A 23,617-nucleotide genomic window follows, 5' to 3' on the forward strand; every position below is an offset into this window, starting at 1 on the left:
AACTAACGCTACCAAGGAGTGCCAGGGGCAGAGGGTGCCTGTCACCTGGCAGCCGAGCCCGTAGAGACCCCCAGCCCCCAGCGTTGCACTCCGTCCCCTAGGGAGGCGGTCCAGCATCGCCCTGTGGCCGCGTGGACCTCCCGGCCTGCACTCTGCAGCCTCGGGCTCCAGGAGAGGGCGGGAATGGGTAGCACTCGGAGCGGAGAGTGTGCAGGCTAGTGAGGGAGGGGGGCAAAGGGGACCCGGTAGGTGGGGGTGGGAAGGTGAGGTCGAGGGGCTGGTTCGGCCAGGGTGGGCGTGCCGAGAACGCGGGACTGTGTCTGCGTTCCCCGTGCGCAGCGGGGGCGGGAACGCCCCGCCCCGGCGCGGGAGGGGGCCGCGGGATTAAAGGCCACCCCAGCGGGCGGGGACCAGGACAGCAGCCCGCACTGGAGCACTCTCGGCTCCGCGCCGCCCTTCACGAGTCCCGCGGGTTGGCTCGTCCAGCGGCGGCGCAGCTTGTCCAGCAGAGCGCAGCCAGACTCACACGACATGACCGTCTGGACACGGCACTGAGCGGTGGCGACGATGTCTCAGCACAGGGCCCCGGGCCCCTGTTGGAGGCTTCTGCTGGTGCTGCTACTGACGCTGGGCGAGCTGCCGCAGGCGCGGGGCTTCGAGAAGGATGTCGAACACGAAAGCGGGGGCTTCCAGGTGGTCACCTTCAAATGGGACCACGTCCAGGACCCGTACATCATCGCGCTTTGGATCCTCGTGGCCAGCGTGGCCAAGATCGGTAAGCGACCCCAAGTAGGGAGAGTCGCGGGGTTCTGGCCCCGCCGCGTCTTTCCCGCCACCGACCCCGCCTGCTCTCCGGTACTGTGCCGGATCCACGGTCTTCCCTGTGGAGGGGGCGCGTCTAGCGTCAGTTGCCTCGCGGTCCAGTCCCAGAGCACCGCGCCCAACCCGGGGAGTCAGCCCTTGGGTCAGACAGGGCGAAGCTCAGGGGCCGCGAGCCTGGTCGGGCCCGGAGCGCGGCACGGCTTGTCCCGGAGAGTCGTCGGATCCTGCTGGGCGGGAGCAATCTGGGAAGCCTCCGCGCTCCGGCCTCCGCGGCCCCGCATTCCAGCTCCAGTCGGCGCATCCAGGCCTGCGTGCAGCGCGCCGCTCTGCTCTGGGGCTCCTGGGCCGGGTTTTCCGTCTGTCGGGCTCGTGGGGCTTTTTAATGCCCCGAGAGGGAATGTCCTTCCTGTCAAGCACTGAGGTGATACTTTGTTCCAGAGCAGAAGGGGAAATGGTGCCACTCAAAATTAAACCCAGTAAAATCCTATTTATAGGAGCATTTTCCCACTGACAGTGTTTCTCTTTTAAAATCCCCGACTGTAAGATTTCTCTTCTTTTAACTTGCCCTAGTGAGCCAGCGAAGTGGGGATTGCTGTAACTCCCAGCAAGGTGATGGGAAGGTCATCTTCCCTAAGAGCTTACAAGGACTAAGTTTCTAAGTGTTGGTCAGCACCAGAGAGGGTCTTAGCTGAGACGGTTGAGTTGTAATGGCATTTGTAACTGACTAGGGGGAGCCTGAGGGAGGGCCCGTTGAGACGAGGGCCCATGGAGGGGAAGGGCCCATTGAGAACGAGATCTGAGGACGCCCCACCACCTCCTGCCCAAGAAACGGTAGGTGGCAGGGAGGGATCGCCAATGTTTTTGGAATGGGGAGGGGCAAGGCAAAGAGAAGAGGGCCCCTTCTGGGGCCTTGGGGGCACTGATATCCTCCTCCTCAGGACAGGAAGGACGGGTTTGGGGCAAGACCTTAGAGGACTTTGGACCTGGGGTTTGGGGTACCGGGCAGAGGCTGGTGGCAGCTTGTTTTCCTTTCACTTCGCTTTATGCCAGTGGCTCCCTTGAAGTCCCTCTCACTTCTGCTTTCTCTCTCTTAGGAGCTGTCTGGATCCCTCTGCCTGGTCTTTCCTTTTCCCTGGCCTGTGTGTAGCCCCTTGGCCCTGCCTGCCTGGTCACCTTTCTTACTTTGTCCCCAGAGGGCTTTCCTGTGGGGGCTGTGATGTCAGGAGTAAAATGTGAGCCCCAAGAGGGGGTCTCATGTGCTGTGTCTCGGCCAGACGCCCCTGCCATGGGGAGACCACCGACACTGTCCACGTCCAGTGTGACGTTTACCGGGCAGGTCCAGCCTCAGCCTGGGGCTCTGGGCACACCCTGCCCTGCCGCTCACATTGCTCACCCAAGAACTGGCTTGTTTCTGGGACAGAGTGGTGGGAGGGGGGTGGTCCTCTTCCTCTGCCACCTTCTCTCCTTTGTGAAACTACCATAAGGATGATGTCATGGACAGGGTGGGCCAAAACACTGGGAGGTACAGCATCTCTGTTGTGCAATCAAACTAGCACTTTCTGTCCAGCCGCTGGTGTCTGCACAGGCGTGCAGACTGGCATAGGAGAGTTTAGTGACAGCCATCGGGGCACCAGCCCGTCAGCCCTGAGTCAGGGTGCGGGGAATGGCAGGTTAGCACGGACCCGAGTATTTGCCTGGCCCAGACTTTGTTACTCACCCAGGAAGAGCCGCGTCCTGCAGGTCTCTGAGGACTCAAACTGTCCGAAGAGGGCCTTCTCCAGGGTGGGGGTCACCTGCTGCAGCAGCTCCAGCTCAGTCTCATGGGCAGGGCAGAATGTGTTTCCCTGCCAGCTCTCACCATTTAAAAAGGCTCACCTTAACAGCGCCACACCCCATATGTTATTGTGATCCTGGGAGGCTGGGGGTGGGGGCCCTCTGGACAATGAAGACCCATGGGGCTGACCAAGCGTCCCCTGGTGTGCCCTTTGGCCCTGAACCAGGCCTCGCCACATCCCAACCCACATGGTTCTGTATCTGGAGGCTCCCACTATGACGGCATCGGGGCCTCGCCTGTGAATAGGGAGTACTGCAGAGTCACTTAGTCTCCCCATCTTAAAATGTCAGCTGGGACTCTACTCAGGCCCACCCATCTCCCAGCCTCGTTTGCTCCCTGTCCCTCCTTTTGCTCCCCTGTAGTCCTGTCCCCTGGAATCCCTGCACTGACCCTGCCCAAGTCCCCAAGGCCCTCTTCATGGCACAGCATGAGTTGCACATGACCCCACCTCTTTTCCCTGCCCTCTGGAGTCCCCCGCTTACAGTCTTGTCCTGTCCCCGTCATTTGAGGCTGCTCCTTCTTCATCCGCCCTGGGGGCACTGCTCCTGGGCCTGGGCCTGACGTGTCCCCCGCATCCGCCCTCTGTGTGCTGCCCCACACCCAGTCCGCCAGGTACTGGCTTGGGGCCAGGGCCCCCATCTCCAGCCTGGGGTTCCCTGAAAGTGTGGCTCGTCATTAGGCATGTCTGCACAGACATCTACCCATACCTCAGATGGACCCCCCACCCACCCCCTCCTTAGGCCTCTGGGCTCAAAGCCAAAGCTTAGCAAATAAGCTGGACTCACCACTCATACTTAGCCCCACAAACCTGGAAGCGCCTTGAGCTGATCACCTCATCCCAGTGGTCCAGATTCGTTCCAGGCCAGACCCCACTGTGCTGCTCATGTCCCATCCCTCACAATCCACTGCGTTCTCTGCAGTGAAAAGCAGGGCTCTGACCTGGCTTCCGCTGGACCGAGCCAGGGGCTCCCCACTGCCCCGCCCTCCTCCCTGGTCAGCCCTCTGCACACAGTGCCCCCTGCCTTCTGTGAGCTCTGGGCTTACACTTAGGTCCTGACTCGGGGACCAGGCCCCTCAGATCTCTCCCTCCCCGTGAAGCCAACCCTAGCGCCTATACTCAAACCCCCACGACCACTCACGCCCATGCCTTCACCTCACTGGGCCTGGAGGCCGCGTGCCAAGGGTCCAGCCTGTGTGCAGATGAGGGACGTGTTTGGATCACAGTGCACTTCCTCCTGCCCCACAGTCCAGGGTTCACACTTGTTAAGCTCCTTGGCCCCTTTCATGGTTTAAAACAGTCAGGGATCATCCAGACTATTCGAGTCTCAAGTTACAGAAGAGGAGAGTTGGACTGATGTTGATTTCCAAACATTTGTTGAGTGTCTCACACATGGTTCTAAGTTTTAGCCACATACGTACCTTGTATGTATGTGAGAGGTCATATTTCTTCCAGCCGTTCGTAACCTTGTTGGCTAAATAAGATGCAGGGGACCCCGAGACACAGGCAATATCTCGTGCACATGTTTTAAGGCAACTTCTCTGCTCGGTAGCTGGGGACAGACAGCGGTGGAGAGTAGGGTCACAGCACTGTCCTGGAGACCCAGGACTAGATCCTGTCACTTTGCAAGGTGAGGAGCAGGTGTGACTGCTGTGCCCACAGATGCCCAAGACCCCGTGTCTTGCAAGCTCCCCACATATGTATATTTGGGCCTGTTTTGCATCTTTAGGAAATTCAGGGGAGAAGAGGGCTGCTGCGGCCAGGGATCTGTCCGCAGCTCAGGGTCAAATGAAGAATGAGGCTGAGGATCCTTATGCTGTAGGATGGTGCCTGCCGCTGTTCGGGGTCGGGGTGTCCTCTGGACCAGCATGGAGCCTCGGACACGCGCTTCCCTGGGGAGTTCCTGGTCTGTAGCCGCCATATAAGGGTCACTTTGGACACTGGACCAGGCCAGACTTTCACTTCCTAAAAGTGTTCTCAGCCCTCGGGCCTGCCCTGGCTGTGTGACTTTTGTCTACGTCCGCTGCCTGATGGTGGGCTTCTCTGAGGCGCAGCTGTCAGGCACTGGGTGTCTGACCTGAACTGTGTCCCAGGCTGTGGGGGAAGCGCTGGGGGTGTTGCCTCCTGGGGTTAACTTCCCATGCTCTGGCTTTAGACCAGGAGCCCCTGACTCCTGTCCAACTCTTTCTCATGGGCTCCCGGACGCCCTCCACCACGCTCTCCACCTGTACCCGCTGAATTTCCCTTGCTCCCCTGGAAGGAAGGCATAAGAGGATCTGAAAGACAAGGATGGCCTAGAAGGGCAGAGCGACGAGCAAGAGTTCCCAGTGGACCCTATCCTCCCAAGAGTAGGCAAAGTCAGTGGGCCCTAGTGGCCCCCAGTCCTGAGAGGACAGAAGGAGTGTGCGAGCCTGGAGTGAGGACCCGTCATCCAATGCCTGGAGCCAAGGACTTTCCCAAGAGTTTCTGGGAGGGAGGGTTCCATGCTGAGGGTGAAAAGTTTCCTTTTTTCAAGAACTGCCCATGGGAGAGTTAGCCCCCAGCTGTAAAACAATCCAGGGGCTTTTGGAGCTAAGATATTCTGAGGAAGGGGGCAAAGGTCAGGAAGTACAATAGCACCCAGTCCTGCCTGCTCCCTAGACAGGACTCCCCAGGGAGCCTGCCACCTGGGCCAGCTTCCCGTATGAGTCCAGGAGAGAATCACCACCTGCTCCCAGGACTCCAAGTCCCCTTTGGCATCTGGCCCGGGTCAGCCTCAGCACACACAGGCTCTGTGAATGCAGGAGTTTGCTGAAACTTATCTCTGGGGTCTCTAATCCGACCCCTTAATCAGCCTCACATTTTATTTATTCACAAACATGTCAGCCCCACTCCCACCCCCAGCTCTGGCCCCTCCAGGACGGTTCTGCTCTGTCCCGGGAGGACAGAGGTGGGTTTTCCCTGCCACTCGTACCGGGCCCCCTGCCATGTGCTCTCCCGGAGCCAGGGAGTATTTAGAGTTGGAGTCCCCATCCATACATCCTCGCCCCAGTGTCTACCCACTCCTTTTCAGCCACAACTTTTAGCGGAAGCTGTGCACCCAAAAAGGGTGGGGTGCTTAGCACTTGGTGAGGGAGGCCAGCCAAGGTCAGGGCCAGCTCTTCTCAGCTTCTCCACCTGCCCTACCCTGGCAGGCGCTGAGTTTCTCTCAGAGAAGGGGCTTCTCTGGCTCTGTCCTGCTGGGGCGCTTGAATAGGCCTGCTCCAAGGGGCTCAGTGCCCACAGCTCTGAGCCTGGCAGCTGGCTGTTCTCTGGTGTTGGGCCTCAGACACCAAACCTTGGGTTTCTGGGTATTGGGGTGCTGGATCTCAGGCACCAGGTAGTATGGGACCAGGTCTCAGGGACCAAGCCTTGGGGTGCCAGGTGTTGGGCAAGGGGTCTAAGCAGTGCCCACTTCCCCACCACTCAGCACTAGAGCCCAGGGTGGTTTCTTGCCTGAGCCACGCTGGGCACAGTGGGGTCCCTGTTCCCTGCACCGAGTAAAGCTTCAGGGAGGCAGAGTGCTTTCCTAGTATGAGGGCCTGAGCCATCTGAGGTTTGCTCAACTGGGGCAGGTCTCTTCCCCCACCCATGCCTGCACCTTGCTCACATCCTTCCCCCACCCTCTGACCTCCAGCCCTTCTTCCTGACCTCATGCACTTATTTTCAGCCCTTCTCTATCTCTTGATACCTTTGTCTCCCATTTCTTCCCACCGCTGTTCAGAACTGGGGAAAGAGCAGCACAGGTGAGCCCAGGTGCCTGCAGTGCCCCTCCCCACCCAGCCCTGCCTACAGAGCCCATCAAACTAGGGGGGTGGTGAGTTAGGGAGCATGTGGGCTTGGGGCAGGTGAGTGTCTGGCAGCTTCCCAACCACCCTGCTGTGGCCCTACTGTGCAGTGGCTTCCCTTGGCTTCACCTGAAGCCCAGACTCCACATACCCACACAACACACACACACACACACACACACACACACACACACACACACACCCACCCACCCACCCAATCAGGCAGGTCACCAGGGCCAGGGCGCTGAGCCCCTCCTACCTGGGATCTCTCTTGCCACACCTCTTCTGAGCCCAGAACCCTCCAGGCCCCCAACCCCCAGCTCCCGAGGATGCCTCCACAACCAGGTCAGTGCTGCAAAGGCAGGGACTGTGTCTTTCTGTTCCTGCTGTGTCCTCAAAGCCCGGAGCCCTACTGCCCCCCAACAATGCTCCTGAAGATCTGCTTGTGCAGGGGTGATGGATGAATGAATGAATGAGTGAGTGAACAAATGACTGTGCTGATAAGTGTCAGCTTCTCACCTGTCTGTAAGCCTCCTACAAACCGACCAGATGCTGGGCCTAGGAAGCACCTACCTAAGCTCCTCAGCCGAATTCTTTCCCCCAAACTGCCACACAGCCTCCAGTGAGCTTAGTGGCACACCCTAATGACAACACCCTCCAGGCGGTGCCAGCATTAGCTCAGAGTACTGTAGGCATGTTGGGGTTTAGGGTGGGGAACACCATCACCTCACACAGACCTTGCCTGAGTGGGCTTGGTCCCCAGGCGACGGCACGCTCATCTGTGAGAGCCTAGAGTGCTCTCCAGCACAAGCTGAAATCTGCTGCCCTGTTCACCCTGCATCCAACCGTCTAGAACAAAACAGAATGAATCTGCTGCGTCCTGACATGCTGGCTTCCTGAGATACAGATGCCTGCACAGTTCCTGGCTCACACACCCTCCTGGGACCGAGCCTGGAATTTGGGTCCCAGGCAGGTCAATAGCCTGAGCACAGCGATGACTCTTTAGGGCTTGAACGGTTTGATTTATCAGTGTGATCCAAAATGCTTGATTTTCTAGCAGCCACAGTTCTGGGCACTAAACAGGCTCTCACCAGTGTAATATTCGTTTAACAAATGTCATGTGCCTGGTACTGCTGTGGGCCAGGAGGAAGCAGCTCCCGACAAAACAGACCCAAGCCTCAGAGGGTAGCATTCCAATGAAGGGACAGACGGACATGACCATGTCACAGAATAATGGCATTAAGTGCAATTGTGAACAAATGACAGGGGGAGTGGCCCTGTGGTGAGGGGGGGAAACATTGTCAGGGGTAGAACAGCGAGCCCGAAGGCACTGTGATGGGCGTGCGTGGGCGTGTCTGAGGATCAGCTGGGGGAGCCAGCAGGCCTAGGAGGCCTAGGAGATGAGGTGAGAGGGGCCCGGGAAGTGGGGCCCTGAGGGTGTCGGAGCCGAGGTGGACTGGACCCCGCTGGGAGGAACAAGACGCCAGGGAGGGGTGAGGGCCACTCAGACTCGTCACACCATAAGCTGAGCTGCCCCAGGAGAATTTGTACTGTGGCAAAAATTCTCTGATTTTATAAAACTCTTCCCAATAATATGTTCAGAATAAAGAAGTCAGAAAACCAGGGACTATGTGCACTTGGGTCTGATCAGGGGTACAAGCTCTTCCCTCAGGAGCTGCTGACAGCCCCGGTGAGACAAGGCCTCTGAGAGCTAAAGGGCCCCCCAGGCAACAGCCTCTGGGCCTCCAGCATCCCAGGAGGGCACAGGCCTGGGTGGTAAGGAGGGCGTATGGTGCCCCGCTCTGTCAGACCTGAACCACATGCAGGGGTGGGGCCGACAAACGATGACCACTGACAGCACCAGGGCTGCCTGTGGAATCCTGGGCTGCACCTGAGCGGGGTGAGCGCCGACGTGGCCAGTCTCCGGGTCATGCGAGGCGCCTGGGCTGGGCCTGGGGTCCTTCCTGGGAGCTGGCTGTGTCTCAAGGTCTTATCTATAACCCAAGTGTTCATTCAGTTCTAGAAAGAGTTGAGAGCCCCATGGTTTACTGGGTTAGGGCTCAGAGTCCAGGCAGAGGGGTCAGATGGTGGCCAAGTGCAGGCTTCCCTTTTGGGGGCAGTAGAGATGGGCCTCAGAGAAAGAGAGGGGGCTGGGCCAAGCAAGAGAGGGCTGAGGGAGAATGCTCAGGAAGATGCACCAGCCCAGGGGGCTCCATTTAGGGCCATTCAGGTGGCAGTGGTAGGCAGTTAGGTCTTGAAGATAGAGACGGGGGACAGGAAGGAGGGGCGTTGAGCCAGGCTGTCTCCCACACCCCTCCCCTCCACCCCTTCATAGACCCCTCTGCTTGCTTCAGGCACAGATATGGCCCCTGCAGACAGACCAGTGTCAGCTCCGGTAAGGTATCCCGTGAAACACCCTGGCCCCAACCTCCAGCCTCTGGGGGCAGAGGTAGGCCAGCCCCTTTCAGGGCCAAAACCTTGCTCAGGGGGAAGGAACCGGGCTGCTGGGGGAGGGCCGGACTCTGTTTCTTTCCTTCCGTGAATCTACCACCTGCGGAGCTGTCATGCCAAAGTCCAACCAGGTTTGAGTTCTCAGCTGGAAAAAGGTTTCTTGCAAAGGCAGGATGGGAAAGCTGGAAATGCCTCTTTCTAACAGCTTTTGGAACAATGCAAAGGGTGAAAACCACAGGGTCATGGGGCTCTCTTCCTTCCTGGATTTAGCTAGCCCTAGTTTTGGGGTGCAATAAATACGGTGCTGCAGCCCCCCCTCATGTTTCCCTTAGAACTTGGCCTCCACGTGCTGGGCACTCAGCACATTTCACCCCTGCCCCCATTGTTTGCCAGCTAGACATGGACATGAACGGGGCAGGGCCACGAGGGAGGCCCACGTCTGAATTTCCAAGTGCTTGGCCACGTGTGGTTGTGCATGTGTGCACGTGTGCGCGCATGCTGGTTCCCATGGGGTTGAGGGTTTCAGCTTATTTCCCATGTGGCCATGGGTGCTGGGCCTGGCTCTCAATCCTGGCTCTGTCCCTCCCAGGGGCATCAGGCCTGTAAATTACCTCTGTGGCACCAACACTCCCTAGGAGGTGTCAGGAAGGAGTGGGTGAAATTCAGACCAGGACGGACAATAGCAGGCACACAGGGGATATTCACTTAACCATCGAGTTGTTGTCACCCCCACACACATCTGATGGAGTGTCGGCATGGTGGCTGTTGAATCCTGGACGCAGGGTAACCAAGGAGGCTCCCTGGACCCCCTCCACTGGGAAGGGCAAGGCTCCCACGGGAATGGGCCAGGGAAGAGCCTGGGGGCACAGGAAGAGGCCGAAGTCACCCCTTGGCTGCCCCTTGGCTGCACCTGTGGGAGGCTTGGGCCACTGAAAGTGTGTTGTGAGGTCACAGAGGCTTTTTAAGCTTAGGGTGTCAGCACGCACCGCCCAGGGCAGGGCCTGGAGCAGGCCTGGGAACAGGCCTACCAACGCCCGTGCACCAGAGGGGCCTCCGTCTCCTGCTACTTCCCAAAGGCCAACGCAGAGGCCAGACTCCCTGAAGGCAGATGTCACCCCTGTGGCGGTGGCAGCAGTAACTCAGTAACTGAGCAGAATGTGCATCTGGGGACTTGGGGCCTGATAGGAGGGCATCCAGACCCAGGACGCCCTGTGGTTTCTGGGGTGTCCCGCACAGGAGGCGCTGGCAAGAGTAGGATGAGCACATGTGGCCAGCCACCCAGGGACAGGATGGGCTCTTTCCTCCAGGCTAGAGCCGTCACTCTAACCACCTGACCACCATCTCAGAGTCAGGAAGTCCCCAACCCCCAGCCAGGTGCTCCAGGCTCTCCAGGCTCCTCCTCCCAGCCCTCTGTGGTACCCCCGAGCTGGTGCAGTGGGAGGAGAGCAAACGGATTTGTCCCTGAACTCACGCTCCCTCGAGGCCCCCTCTGGGCTTGCCCATGTGAGGTGCGCCTACAGTGGGCTTTCCATTTATGTGCTTGGTTTTCTCATGATCTGAAAATTTGTTTTAGTGTTAATGAGCTGAATGTAAATCTACTGCCAAAGAGCACTGTGCCTCCTTGAGCCAGTGCCAGTGTCTTGCTAAGTGTGTGGCATGTCATCTGTAATTCTGGATTGTGCTTGTGGCCCATGGCTAATAAGGAACACAGTAGAATTTCTCAGGTAGACCTGATGCGGCACAGTTGTATCTGCTCCCAGGAGAGGAGCAGGAAGGATGCTGGCTGCCCTGGGAGCTCTGCCCTTGGCGGAGGCCTGGCCCCTGGCCTGTGTCTGCAGTGGCCAGCATGAGGGGACAGGTGCTGAGGGCAGGCAGCCCTTGAGTTGAGTGGGTCCATCATATCAGCCCGGCTGCCTGCAAGAGCCTGCGGTGCTGTGTTTAGCTGTTTTCAGCTTAAATCCACGTTGACCAGCTTCAGTGCCTGACTGTGGGAATTTAAACAAGACACTATCCCCGGGACAAAATCTCTGCTTCATAATGTGCTCCTCAGGGTAGCACCCCGTGCCTCCATCGAGGAGAGCAGGGGAGGGTCTGTGCTCCTTGGGCAGCTGGCCCCAATCCCTCCTGTCATGAGAGCCACTTGGATAATTCACAGCTGGGCCCAGGAAGGACTCATGTGCTGTGGTGAAAATGTATGCATGCCGTGGTAGATATGTGTGTGCATGCTGTGGCGGACGTGTGCATGGCGTGGCGGACATGTGCATGGTGCGGTGGACATGTGCGTGCTATAGTGGATGTGTTCATGTGGTGGTAGATGTGTGCATGCCATGGTGGGGACATGTAGGTAAAAGATCCCTTTTTCCTGGTACCGCAACCAAAAAAACTAAAACTAAAACTAAATGACAACTTTTCCCTTTTGCTTTCATCAGGCTTGGGGAAGAAGCACTCAATGCACATTCCTTGCAGGAATCTGATTTTCCTCTTTACAGCAGCCCCGAAAGGTCTAGTAGACTATCATTTTACAATAAGGAAACCAAGTTTGAAAGAGATGAAATACTAATAACTTGTAAAGTGGCAAGACGGGTCACTCCTACCGAAAAGCGTCCAATGTGCAAACATGTGACTCTGACCCCTGCACCCCCCCTCCCCGTCACAGGTATGGCTCCGTGAGGGCCCTGCAGCTGGAGGTGGGGGCCAGCTCCCAGCCGGCTGCTCAGCGGGGCCTGCCCCTGGCCCCTCGTTCTCCTGCATTTGGGGCAAACAGTGGGATGTGGGGACCGAAAAACTGTCCTCATTGGGTTTTTTGGCCGTGACTTTTCCTCCAAGAGCTTTTGCTTGTATTTGTTTTCATTGAGCTTTTTCGAGACGAGGTGCCCAGGAAGGACCTCTGGGCTGGTGGTGGTGTCTCATGGTCCTCCCACTTTGAGGAGCCCTTTGTCCCCAGGTTGTACTGCATCAGTATCAGAAATCAATAGTTCCATCTCTTCCTGCTGCTCTGTGACCTGTGACAAAGTCCTGGCTTCGGGCGACAGTGGTGAGAACACCCTGATAGGGGCAACCATGGGGACATGGCAGCCACATGAGCAAGCACAGCCTTGTTTATGATGATGTGTGATGTCACCTAGAAGTTGTGTCTTCAGGAAGATGTCCTCAGAGGAAATGGCCTTGCTGGGACTTCTTACACGAAGCTAGCTCTAAAGGTTCATGAGATCCAAACTCACTGCCCTTCAGAGTATCCGTTTGCCAAATTCCTATAGACTTTTTGGAGTCCCTCTCATGCCCCTGACCCCTCCCCAAAGTGAAGCATCTGCCTCCAGGCAACCACAGCCCCAACTGAGGGTGAGATTTTTCTCCTCTCACAATGGCTTCCCATGATGTAATGAACCTTTTATGTTCTTGAAACTTAAAGCAGTGAAGAAGAATACCCCTCTGATTTGCCCAGCAGAGCAGGCATCCAGCTTTCTCGGATGTGGTGCACCGCACGTGCCCCTCTTAGCCCTTTCTCCACCTTGTGCAGGGAAAGGGCCCTTTCATAGCCCTTCCTCACCTATGTGGTGCTGGCCCACATCTGCGCGACTCTGATATGGCACCCTCACTTCTTCCCTGTCTTCCCTGTTTTTGCCAGCGTGCCTGTCACACTGGGGTTCAATGAGTCATTTGCTTGATAAGGTCTCAGTGACCTGGTCACCAGCTACCTACCCAAGTCATGCCCCATGTGTCATTCAATCATCAGTTTGATTAGTGGGTGGACTCTGCCGCCCCCCTTCTGAGGTCCTGGTGCAGCCCCCACCTCCACCCAGCTCACCCCTAACTCCAGGCGCCGCTTTTAGGCCTCTCCTTCTCTCCCATCCACATTTACCTGCCCTGGACCCTCAGCTCACCTCACACCTGTTCCAGCTTCATTGGAAGACAGATCAGTAGAAATCATCCATGCTGAAGAACTTCTCTAATCTGTAAATCTGTATATTTCACTAAGTTGGGGGCATTCGGCCATTATTTCTTTGGATTTTTTCCTATCCCATTCTTTTTCTCCTCTCCTTTGGGACTCCAGCTACTCATAGATGGACATTTTGCTATTGTTCCCCAGGCCACTGAGGCTCTTCATTTTGGAACCTTCTTTCTCCTTGTTCTTCAGATTGGATCATTTCTATTGATTGATATTCAAGTCCACCATCTCTCCTGTCACCTCTATCTTCTGTGAAATAAGCCTATCCTTTGGATTTTTTTTCATTCAGATATTGAATTTTTCAATTCTAGAACTTCCATTTGGTTCTTTTAGATCTCTTTTGTTTCAGGGGTCAGTTGACTACAACCCATGGTGGGTCTCCTGTTTTTGTAAATACAGTTATATTAGAACACAGGCTGTGCCCATTTATTTATTTATTATGGCTGTCTTTGTGTTAAATAGCAGAGCTGAGTAGTTACAAAACAGACTATATAGCCCACAAGCCTCAATGATTTACCATCTGGTGGGTTTTTTTGTTTGTTTGTTTTGCATATTTTTTTTCAAATTAGTGTTTTTGTTTTTTTCAGATAAATACCTAGAATTGGAATTGCTGGATCATATGGCAGCTTTTAAAATTTTTTTTCTGAGGGATCTCCATACTGTTTTCCACAGTGGCTTCACAAGTCTGCATTCCCACCAACAGTGCACAAGGGTTCACTTTTCTCCACATCCTCGCCAACACTTGTTTGTTGATTTGTTGATGATAGCCATTTTGACATGTATAAGGTTAGTTCATTGTGGCTTTAATTTGCATTTCTCTGATGAGTAGTGATGCTGAGCATTTTTTCATATGCCTATTGGTCGTCTGTATGTCTTCTTTGGAGAAATGTCTACTCAGGGTCTCTGCCCATTTTTAAATTGGACCTTTTTTTGGTGTTAAGTTATATAAGTTCTCGCATATTTTGGGTAGTAACCCCTTATCAGATGTATCATTGGCAAATATCTTCTCACATTTGGTAGGTTGCTTTTTCATTTCATTTATGGTTTCTTTTGCTGTGCAGAACTCTTTAGTTTGATTAAGTCCCATTTTTAAAAGTTTTTCTTTTGTTTCCCTTGCCTGAGGAGGTATATCCAAAAAAAATATTGCTAAGGGAGATGTCCAAGAGTTTATTGCCTGTTTTCTTCTTGGAGTTTTATGCTTCTAAAAATTTTAAGGTCTTACATTTAAATCTTTAATCCATTTTGAGTTTATTTTTTAAATATGGTGTAAGAACGTGGTTCAATTTCATTTTTGTTTTTTGCATATATCTGTCCAGTTTTCCCAATGCCACTTATTGAAGAGACTGTCTTTACCCTATTGTATTTCTTTGCCTCCTTTGTCATAGATTAATTGACCATGTAAGTGAGAATTTATTTCTGGGCTCTCATTTCTATTCCATTGACCTGTATATCTGTTTTTATGCTGGTACCACACTGACTTAATTATTGTAGGTTTGTAATATGGTTTGAAATCTGAGAGCTTGGTATGTTTTTTTTCAATGTTTCTTTGGCTATGTGGGGTCTTCAGTGATTTCGTATAAGTTTTAGGATTACTTGTTCTAGTTCTGAGAGAATGCCATTGGTATTTTAATAGAGGTTGCATTGAATCTGTATGTTGTTTTAGGCAGTTAGGACATTTTAACAATATTAATCCTTTTAATCAATGAGCAATCCACTTATTTGTATCCCCTTCCATTCTTTTCAATGTCTTATAGTTTTCAGAATATAGGTCTTTCACCTCTTTGGATAAATTTATTCCTAGATATTTATACTTTTTGATGCAATTGTAAATGGTATTGTTTTCTTAATTTCTCCTTTTGATTATTTATTATGATACATAGAAATACAACAAACAAATTTCTGTATATTGATTTTATATCCTGCAACTTTACTTAATTCATTTATTAGTGCTAATACTTTTTTGGCAGCATCTTTAAGGTTTTCCATATATATCATGTCATTTGCAAATAATGAAAATTTTACTCCTTTCTTTCCAATTTAGATGCATTTTACTTCTTTTTTTTGTTTGATTGTTCTGGCTAGGAATCCCAATGCTATGTTGATTAGAAGTGATGACAGCGGGCATCCTTGTCTTGTTCCTGATTTAAGAAGAAAAACTTCCAGCTTTTCACCATTGAGTATGATATTAGCTGTGGATTTGTCATATATGGTCTTTATTATGTTGAAAAATGTTTCTTCTGTAGTCACTTTGTTGATTGTTTTTATCATAATTAAAATTCTGTCAAACATCTGCATTTATTGAGAAGATAATGTAATTTTTATCATCATTTTGTTAATGAAATGTATCATGTTGATTGATTTACCAGTGTTGAAGCATCCTTAAATCCCCAGGATAAATTCATTTTGTCATGGTGTATGATCTTTTTAATGTATTGTTGAATCAGTTTGTTAATATTTTGTTGAGGATTTTTGTGTTTCTGTTCATCAAGGATACTGGCCTATAATTTTCTTTTTTTTGTAATGTCTTTACTTGGTTTTGGTATCAGGGTAATTCTGGCTTCATAGAATGAGTTTGGAAGCATTTCTTTTTGATTTTTTGAGATAGTTTAAGAAGTATAGGTATTAATTCTTTAAATTTTTGGTAGAATTCATCTGTCAAGCTGTCTGATCCTGGACTTTTATTTGTTGGGAGCTTTTTGATTACGGCTTCAATTTCGTTGCTAGTGAACAGTCTGTTTAGATTTTTTATTTCTTTCTGGTTTAGTGTTGGAAGGTAATATATGCTTCCAGAAATTTTCCATTTCTTCCAGATTGTCAAATTTATTGACATATACTTGTATATTCTTTAATGATCTTTTGTATTTCTGTGGTGTCAGTTGTAACTGCTCTTTCACTTATGATTTTATTTATTTGGGCTTGCTCTCTTTTATTCCTCATGATTTTGGCTATAGGTCTGTCAATCTTGTTTATCTTTTCAAAGAACCAGTTCTTAGTTTCACTGATCTTTTCTATTTTTTTAAATTTCTATTTTGTTTATTTCTGCTCTGATCTTATTTCCTTCCTTCATTTACTTTGGGTTTTCTTTGTTCTGCTCTTTTTAGTTCCTTTTAGGTGTAAAGTTACATTTTTAAACTGCAGTTTGTCCTGCTTCTTGAGTTAGGCTTGTTCATTCACTTTCTTCTTAGACCTGCTTTAACTGCATCCCTTAAATTTGGAAAGTTGTATTTTCATTTTCATTTGTCTCAAGGTAGTTTTGATTCCCCATTTGCTTTCCTCTGAGCCATTGATTGTCAATAGCATGTTGTTTGGCCTCTGTGATTTGTGTTTTTTTCTAGTTTTCTTCCTGTAGTTGATTTCTAGTTTTGTGCCATTGTGATCAGCAAAGATGCTTGATATGATTTCAGTCTTCTTGAATTTACTGAAACTTGTTTGTGGCCTAATATATGATTTATCCTGGAGAATGTTTCATGTGCACTTAAAAAAAAATGTGTATTCTGCAGTTTTTGAACAAAATGTCCTATAAATGTGTATTAAATTGGTGTAGTCTAATGTGACATTTAAGGCCATCATTTTATTAATATTCTGTTTGGATGATTTGTCCATTGATGTGAGTTGGTTTTTAACCTCTACTGTTATTGTATTATTGTGAATTTCTCCCTTTATGACTATTAATATTTGCTTTATATACTTAAGTGCTTCTATGTTGGGTGCATGGATATTTATGATTCTTATATCCTCTATTTGGATTGACTCATTTATAATTAGGTAATATCCTTCTTTGTCTTTATCTACATTGTTTGTTTTAAAGTCTATTTTTGTCTGATATGAGTATTGTTGACCCAGCTTTCTTTTTTCTTCTTTTTGCATAGGATATCTTTTTCCATCCCTTCACTTTCAGTCTGTATGTGTCTTTCAATTGAAGTGAGTGTCTTGTAGGCAGGATATAGATGGAGCATGTTTTTTAATCCATTCAGCCAGTCTGTGTCTTTTTATTGGAGCATTTAATCCATGTACATTTATAGTATTTATTGTCATTTTTAAAATTGTTTTGGGTTGTTTTTGTATTGAATAGTTCTTAACTATTCTTTTACTCTTCTCTTCATCTCTTTCCTCATGGTTTGCTGGTTTTCTTCAATGTTTTGTTTGAGTTTCTTTCTCTTTATTCTTTGCATCTTTGGTAGGTTAATTTTGTGGTTACCATGAGTTTTATATATATCATTCTGTATATATAGCAGTATATTTGAAGCTGATAGGCATTTAAGTTTTAATATAGTTTGGGAGGGATGCCAGGTGCATGTGATAGTAAAAGTACTACATTTTTACTCCCCCATCTATACTTTATGTTTCTTACATCATATTTAAGGAGTTTTTTGTTTTGTGAATTTCCTAACTACTATCATAGTTTGAGTTGATTTTGGTACTTTTGTCTTTTGATCTTAATAGTAGGTTTTTAAAGTCTTATTCACTGTATTTATTAAATATTTGGTTTTACGTGTGAGAATTTTTCTTTATCATATTTTCTTATTTCTGAATATGGCCTTTCCTTTTCTGCTTAAAGAATATTCTTTATCATTTCTTGTTAAGCTGGTTTAATGGTAAGGAACTCCTTTAGTTTCTGTTTGTTTGGGAAACTCTTAATCTCTCCTTCAATTCTGAATGATAACCTTGCTGGGTAAATTATTCTAGGTTATAGGTTCCCTTTGCACCACTCCCTTCTGGCCTGTAACTGTTGCTTCTAAAAAATCAACTGACAGCCTTTTGTGGTTTCCTTTGTGTATAACTAGTTGTTTTTCTCTTGCTGCCTTCAAAAATCCTCTCTTTAACTTTGGCTATTTTAGTTACACTATATCTTAGTGTGGGTCTCTTTGGGTTCTTCTTGTTTGGAACTCACTGTGTTATTTGGACCTGGATTTCTGTTTCTTTCTCCAGGTTAAGAAATTTTTCAGCCATTTATTTCTTTAAAATAAATAAATAAAGTTTCTGTTCTCTTTTTTTCCTTCTCCTTCTGGGATCCTTATAATGTGAATGTTTATGCACGTGATGCTGTCCCAGATGTCCCTTAAACTACCCTCATTTTTTTAAATCCTCTTTTCTTGTTGCTGTCTGATTGGTTGATTTCCAGTAGTCTGTTTTCCAGGTTGCTGATCTGTTCTTCTATTAGAGTACTTTTCATTTTAGTTACTGTATCCTTCAGCTCTGCTTAGTTCTTTATCATACTTCTTAACTCTTTGTTGAAGTATTTCCTAAGCTCCTATTCTATTCTCAATTTTGGTGAGAATCCTTATGATTGTTTCTGTAAATTCTTTATCAAGCAAATTGCTTATCTCTGTTTAGGATTTTTTTTTCCTTGGGATTTTTCTTGCTCCTTTATTTGAGAAATATTTTTCTGTCTTTTCATTTTGTTTGGCTTTCTATGTTTGAGTAAATGAATTAGACAAAGTAGCACTCTCCAAGTCTTAAAAAAGTGTGCTGGGTGGTTTTGGCAGGTTGATTGGAGCCTGACAGGTGCCTAAGGGCCCAGGGCACTGGCCTGGTGGGCTGGAGCAGCTCTGGGCAGGGAGGCTAGGTGCATTTGGTGACACCTATTGATCTTGCTTGCTCCCTTTAATCAAAGCAAAAATGGGCTCTGAGCAGTGTGGTTGTAAATGTGCTGCAGTGATCTTGTAGGTAGGCTAGAGCACCCAACTGGAGCTCCCACCCACCTTATCAAAGTGGGGAGGGGCATAAACAAGGTGCTCATGGACACCTCCAACCGTGGAGAACCCTCACAGCCCTCAGAAAGCTACCACAGTTTCCAGATCTTCCCTATTTGGTCTTTTTCTCTTGGTTGTTGTTCAGAAGCTGTTCATTAATCCCTCAGTTGTCTCTCAAAAGGAATTCCCCTCTATATGCATATTTATTTCAGCATGCTTATGGGAGGTGGCAAATTCAGTATCCTCTTATGCTACCATCATCTTGAACACCACTATCAAGCCCTTACAGAAAAAATTTACCAATCCCTGTTCTATTCCACTGCTAAGATTTACTATTTGTTAATTTATCATATTTTCCTTAATATCCTTAAGGATAGTTTAACTAGGTGTTTTTAAATCCTTGTCTGCGAATTCTAACATCTATGTCATCTTGAGGTCTCCATTGGTTTATGGGTCCCACTGTACTGGTTCTTCATATGTTTAATGCAGTGATTTTCAACCAGTGTGCCATGGCACATTGCTGTGCCACAAGAACTTTTAAAACATGCAATACTTGACTATTTAGTCAGGGGCACTGACCGCTTTTTCTGTAGGTTGTCAAATTAAAAAGTGACAACCAACACAACAGAAGTCATCTGGTGTGAATGAATCAAAATTATACCCATTTTTTTGTCAGATTGGCAAAAAATATATTTTTTTGGTGTGCCACAAATTTTAATAAGTAGTTTATGTGTGCCATAAGGTGAAAAAGGTTAAAAATCACTTGTCTAGTGATTTTGGATTGTATCCAGGACATTGTTACTGATACATTGTAGAAACTGTGTGTTCTATTTGGTTTTTCTGAAAAACATTGGGTTTTTGGGTAGTTGTTGTTGCTTCCTTCTTGTTGCTGCCTTATTGTTTTACCAGGATTGTACTAAAACTACAAAAATGTCTTCCCTGTGGTGACAGCAGCTGATATCTCTGTGCACTTCTTTTGGCTTCTGTTGAGGGGCTGCCTCTTTCATGTATAATGCCAGAGATCTGGAAAGAATTGATACAAAGACTCTGGGCTTTGGCCTCTCAGGCTCTTCCCTTTCTGGGATTTGCGCCGCCCCCCCCCCCCCCCCCCCCCCCCCCACACATCTCAGCTGCTGTGCTCATACTGATCTTTGTCCTTTGGTTTTTCAGTCCAGGAGGACTATAGGTTTCTTTCGGAGTTTTAGCTGGTCTGCATGGTCCTGGCTGGGATTTGCTCTCTGGAAAAACCCATTTAAAAAAAAAACAAACAGGAAAATCACTAGCGCTTGTTCCTTCCTGAAAGTTTAGAGCCCCCCCTACAGCTTCTGCTTTCTTTTCCTTTTCAGTGTATTAATTAGTATATGTGTGTGCGTGTATATATATATGTGTATATATCTATATCTATATCTATACATATGGAGATAGAGAGTGTGTGTGTGTTTATGCTTGCTACTTGAGGGAGAGAGGGAGAGTTGGTGTAATAGGAGCTACTCCACCGATTTCTAGCCATAAAGATACACAGGTTTCCCCCATAATTCAAAAATAGAACGTTCTTATGAAAGCTTTCTTAAACCAAAACGACATAAAGGGAAGAAGCAATTACCATTCATTTGTATAGAAAAAATTTTGAATATTCCCAGACTGAAAAAATAACCTACTAAATTACACCAAATAACACATATGACTAACATACAGTGAAAGCATTGCCGCTCTCCCTGCCTGGGGTGCTGCTGCCTCTATAACAGCCGCTGCAAAACAAACACTGAATGCTTTTTATGCTTTTTGCCTTTTTTTCATAAGAACAGAAATCCTCTTTGAATTTATTCCAGTTAGCAAAAACAGGTACTAATGTAGGTCTTTCATAAAAGCGAAGTGGCATAATGTATTGTAGACTTTCGAAAAGCAGGAGACACCTGTAATTGTTGCAGATCCTCTTTCATATCTTTACGTTAAAGTGTATAATCCTTTGTACGTGGAACGCTTTGGGAGCTGACTGCCATGGAGGAAGGTCTGGGCAGGAGAAGGCACTTGGGGAAAAGGACGCTGCAGTGTGGAGGCTCCCCTGCTGCAGGCGGGGCTGGTGCCCTGGCTCCCGTGGGTCACACCAAAGCCACACAGCATTCGCTCACGTGGGTCACACCAAAGCCACACAGCATTCGCTCACAGCGTTACCTGACAGCACTAACTATTCATTACTATTAATGTGTTGAACCACATAACATATCAATAACACCTGCTGGGTGGTTCCTACCTGCCCCACAAGGGACAGCCTTGGGGTGGATGCCTCTGAATGCAGGATGAGGATTATTTTAAAGAAGTGTTCCTCTGGGTCTCTCTCCAGGGCTTGAAGATGACTCTAAAACCCTGTCCTTTTGTCTCATTGCTTTTCCTGAGACCCCCGTCCTGAGCCCCAGGCCTCAGGAACCACAGTGTGAGCACTCAACCAACCACCAGCCTCTCACCCCTACCGGGCACTGGGGAAGCCGGCCACTGAGCTTTTCTCACTGTGGCTTTCTAATCGGACCCCAGAGGACACATCTGTTAGTGACTTGGGTCACAGAGAAGCAGTGGGGGCTCTTGTGAAAGCTGTACCCAGCCCTATTTGAGTACCACCTTCTACAAAAATATTTATGGGAAATGGTGTGACAGATAAAGATAAATAATGAGGATAATGACACAATTCAAAGCAGGAACATCAGCGAGTCAAATGTATTCTCCAAAGAGGATAGATGCAGGAGGGACCTCAGTGTTTCAGGACTCAGACCCCACTTTGAAACACAGGCCCGAAGGTCTCTCTGAGCTCGTCCGTGTTTGTGACCAAGGGGTTGAAGGGTCTCCCTGTCTGTCAGTCATGAGGGCACAATGTAGACCGAAGGCCAGAGCCAACCCAGAGAGGCCCAGCCTTCCTTCTCTCCTCATGTCTGTTGCTCACAATGGCTCAGAATTGAAAAATCCGCTGCTTCCGTAGGAAGCCACTAACAATTTGCACTTCTTAATTTAAAAGCTGACAAAATTTGCTTGAATTTTGTAACCACATGGCATTTGAAACATTTCGTGGTTTGTGAACAGAAGGGCCAGGCCTTCAGACCCTGTGTGCTGTGGTGCAGGAAGCAGCCACCTCCCAAGCTGCCAGTGCGCACCTGCCAGGGGAGTGGGACTCCCGCACAGCCCTCCCGTCTGCTGTGTCTGACCGTGACCTCAGAGCCCTCCCCTGGGACATCCTCTCAGGCAGGAGGTGTGGGGTCAGTTAGATAATATTTGCGGACACTGTAAGTATTACTGCCTCCTGCCCTGGACTCGGCTGACATGTTCACCGTCATTCCTCACAGGGTGCCTAGTGAGCACAGCCGGTGCGTGGAGGTCAGAGAGGAGTGGGCTGGTGGCAGCGGGTACAGAGCGCCAGTGCCTGTACTGGAGGAGTGCTGAGGGGACCCCGTGCCTTGTCTGCAGAGAACGCTGGAGAGTTAGTGCCGGGCACCCATGCTCGTGTGTGTCTGTGTACCTATGTATGTGTGCATCTGTCTGTGTATGTATGTCTGTGTCTGTGTACCTGCATGTGTCTGTGTGTGTTTTTGTGTTACTTGTGTGTGCACGTGTGTCTCTGTGTACCCGAGTGTGTGACATTTCAGGTCCAACCCTGATCTGCTCCTCCCAGCAAGCGACGTGGGTTCCAAGTGCTTCCCATCCCTCCTCTGGAAAGATGTTACTATTTGCTCTGGTTATTTTGTCTGCAGGGTTAATTTACCAGGCCTGCACATGTTAAAGTAAAACCAAAGGATTTACTGTGCTGCTGCATTTGCGTGGACTCAGCTGAATCTTGTGGAGAGATCCTTGGAGGCGGCAACAACACAGGGCTTGACCCGAGGTCGAGGGCCCTGCTGTGTATCGAGGGGAGCAACACACATCAGCAACGGCCTTCCCGGGCCGCTCGGTGCCAGCTTTGCTCGGGGCCTGCCCCAGAAATGGCTGGTTGGCCATCTCCTTCTGACCTTTAACATTGGTCAGAGATTGTACTTAGAACTAAAAGTGTGAGTCCCCTGTTGTTACCACCTTGCGGCCATGCCGTTTGCGCTTAATGAGCTGTATTTCTCTGGCCTCAGCAATCGGTTACCTGTGGGCTGAGAAGTCACTTTGTTAAAGTTCATTGTTGGGAGAACAGTGAACAGCAGGGGAGCTCCAGACCTGGCAGGCCTCATCTGCTTTTGGGTGGTCTCACGTCCTTGATATTTTGACTTTATCCTGTACAGACTCCCGTGCCGCCTCCCGCTGTCATTATTACTCAGTGCTGTCCGCCCTGGGAGCGTGTGTCAGCGTTTGCTGAGTTGGAGTTGATACGGATGGCTTGCCACCAAGGAGGTGCTTGAGGTGTGCGGGGAGCCGGTGTCTCTCTGCAGAGCCCTGTCTTGGTTCTGGCTCTGGCCGCAGCTGCCAGTGTCGGCATGCCGGGCTGACGCACGGCTGGATGGCGCTCTGCGCCTTACACGCCGCGAGGCGCACGAAGCACAGCCCCGCTGCCCTTCCAACCGAAAGGGCCTGGCTTCTCCCCAGCAAATGCAGAATTCTGATGCACAAGGTTACACCATGTGCTTGCTTCCCAATCAAGGCCACTCTGGTAGCATGTGGCCATAGGATACTGGACCTTTCTCTGTGTTTGTGGCTCAGGTCTTGGACTGGCCAAATGTGGACCCCAGAGCTATGGGTCCAGAGGAGGTGACCGGGTTACTGCTCACACATGCCTGGTGGTCCCTTGTTTCTTTGGAAGTAAAGAGAACATAGGCTGGGAGGAAACTCAGGATCTTCCCACTGCCGTTGGTGTCCAGGTGGCCAAGCCCACCTGAGCACGTGGTCCCTACAGCATTGGACTGAGGCGCCGTGTCTTCGTGCGATGAGGACGGTGGTGAGGAGCCGGGCGAGGGACTGGGGCCCCTCACTCCTGCTCCCGCCGCCCTGGCACCCTCCTCGCATGCATCCCCAGAAGACCAAGTGGCCCGAGGCGGTGGCGATGCCCCAGCTATTAGATCGGAGGCTGCTACACAAGTACTGGGTGGGTGTTCTCCCCACCTTTGT

At 49.8% G+C, this 23,617-nt stretch overlaps 1 protein-coding gene across 1 annotated transcript in view; it reads left to right on the forward strand.

Moving 5' to 3' along the window:
* The first annotated feature begins 567 nt into the window (after positions 1–567).
* SLC9A3 (solute carrier family 9 member A3) overlaps positions 568–23,617 on the forward strand; it is a 44,881-nt gene continuing 21,831 nt past the window's right edge. The window contains exon 1 of the mRNA XM_054578362.1: positions 568–775. Coding sequence (XP_054434337.1) covers positions 568–775 — 208 coding nt within the window. The remainder of the gene's footprint in view (positions 776–23,617) is intronic.

This window comes from Pteronotus mesoamericanus, unplaced genomic scaffold (genome assembly GCF_021234165.1).
Source record: "Pteronotus mesoamericanus isolate MK-2021 breed Mesoamerican mustached bat unplaced genomic scaffold, CSHL_Meso_final contig_50, whole genome shotgun sequence".
NCBI lineage: Eukaryota > Metazoa > Chordata > Mammalia > Chiroptera > Mormoopidae > Pteronotus > Pteronotus mesoamericanus.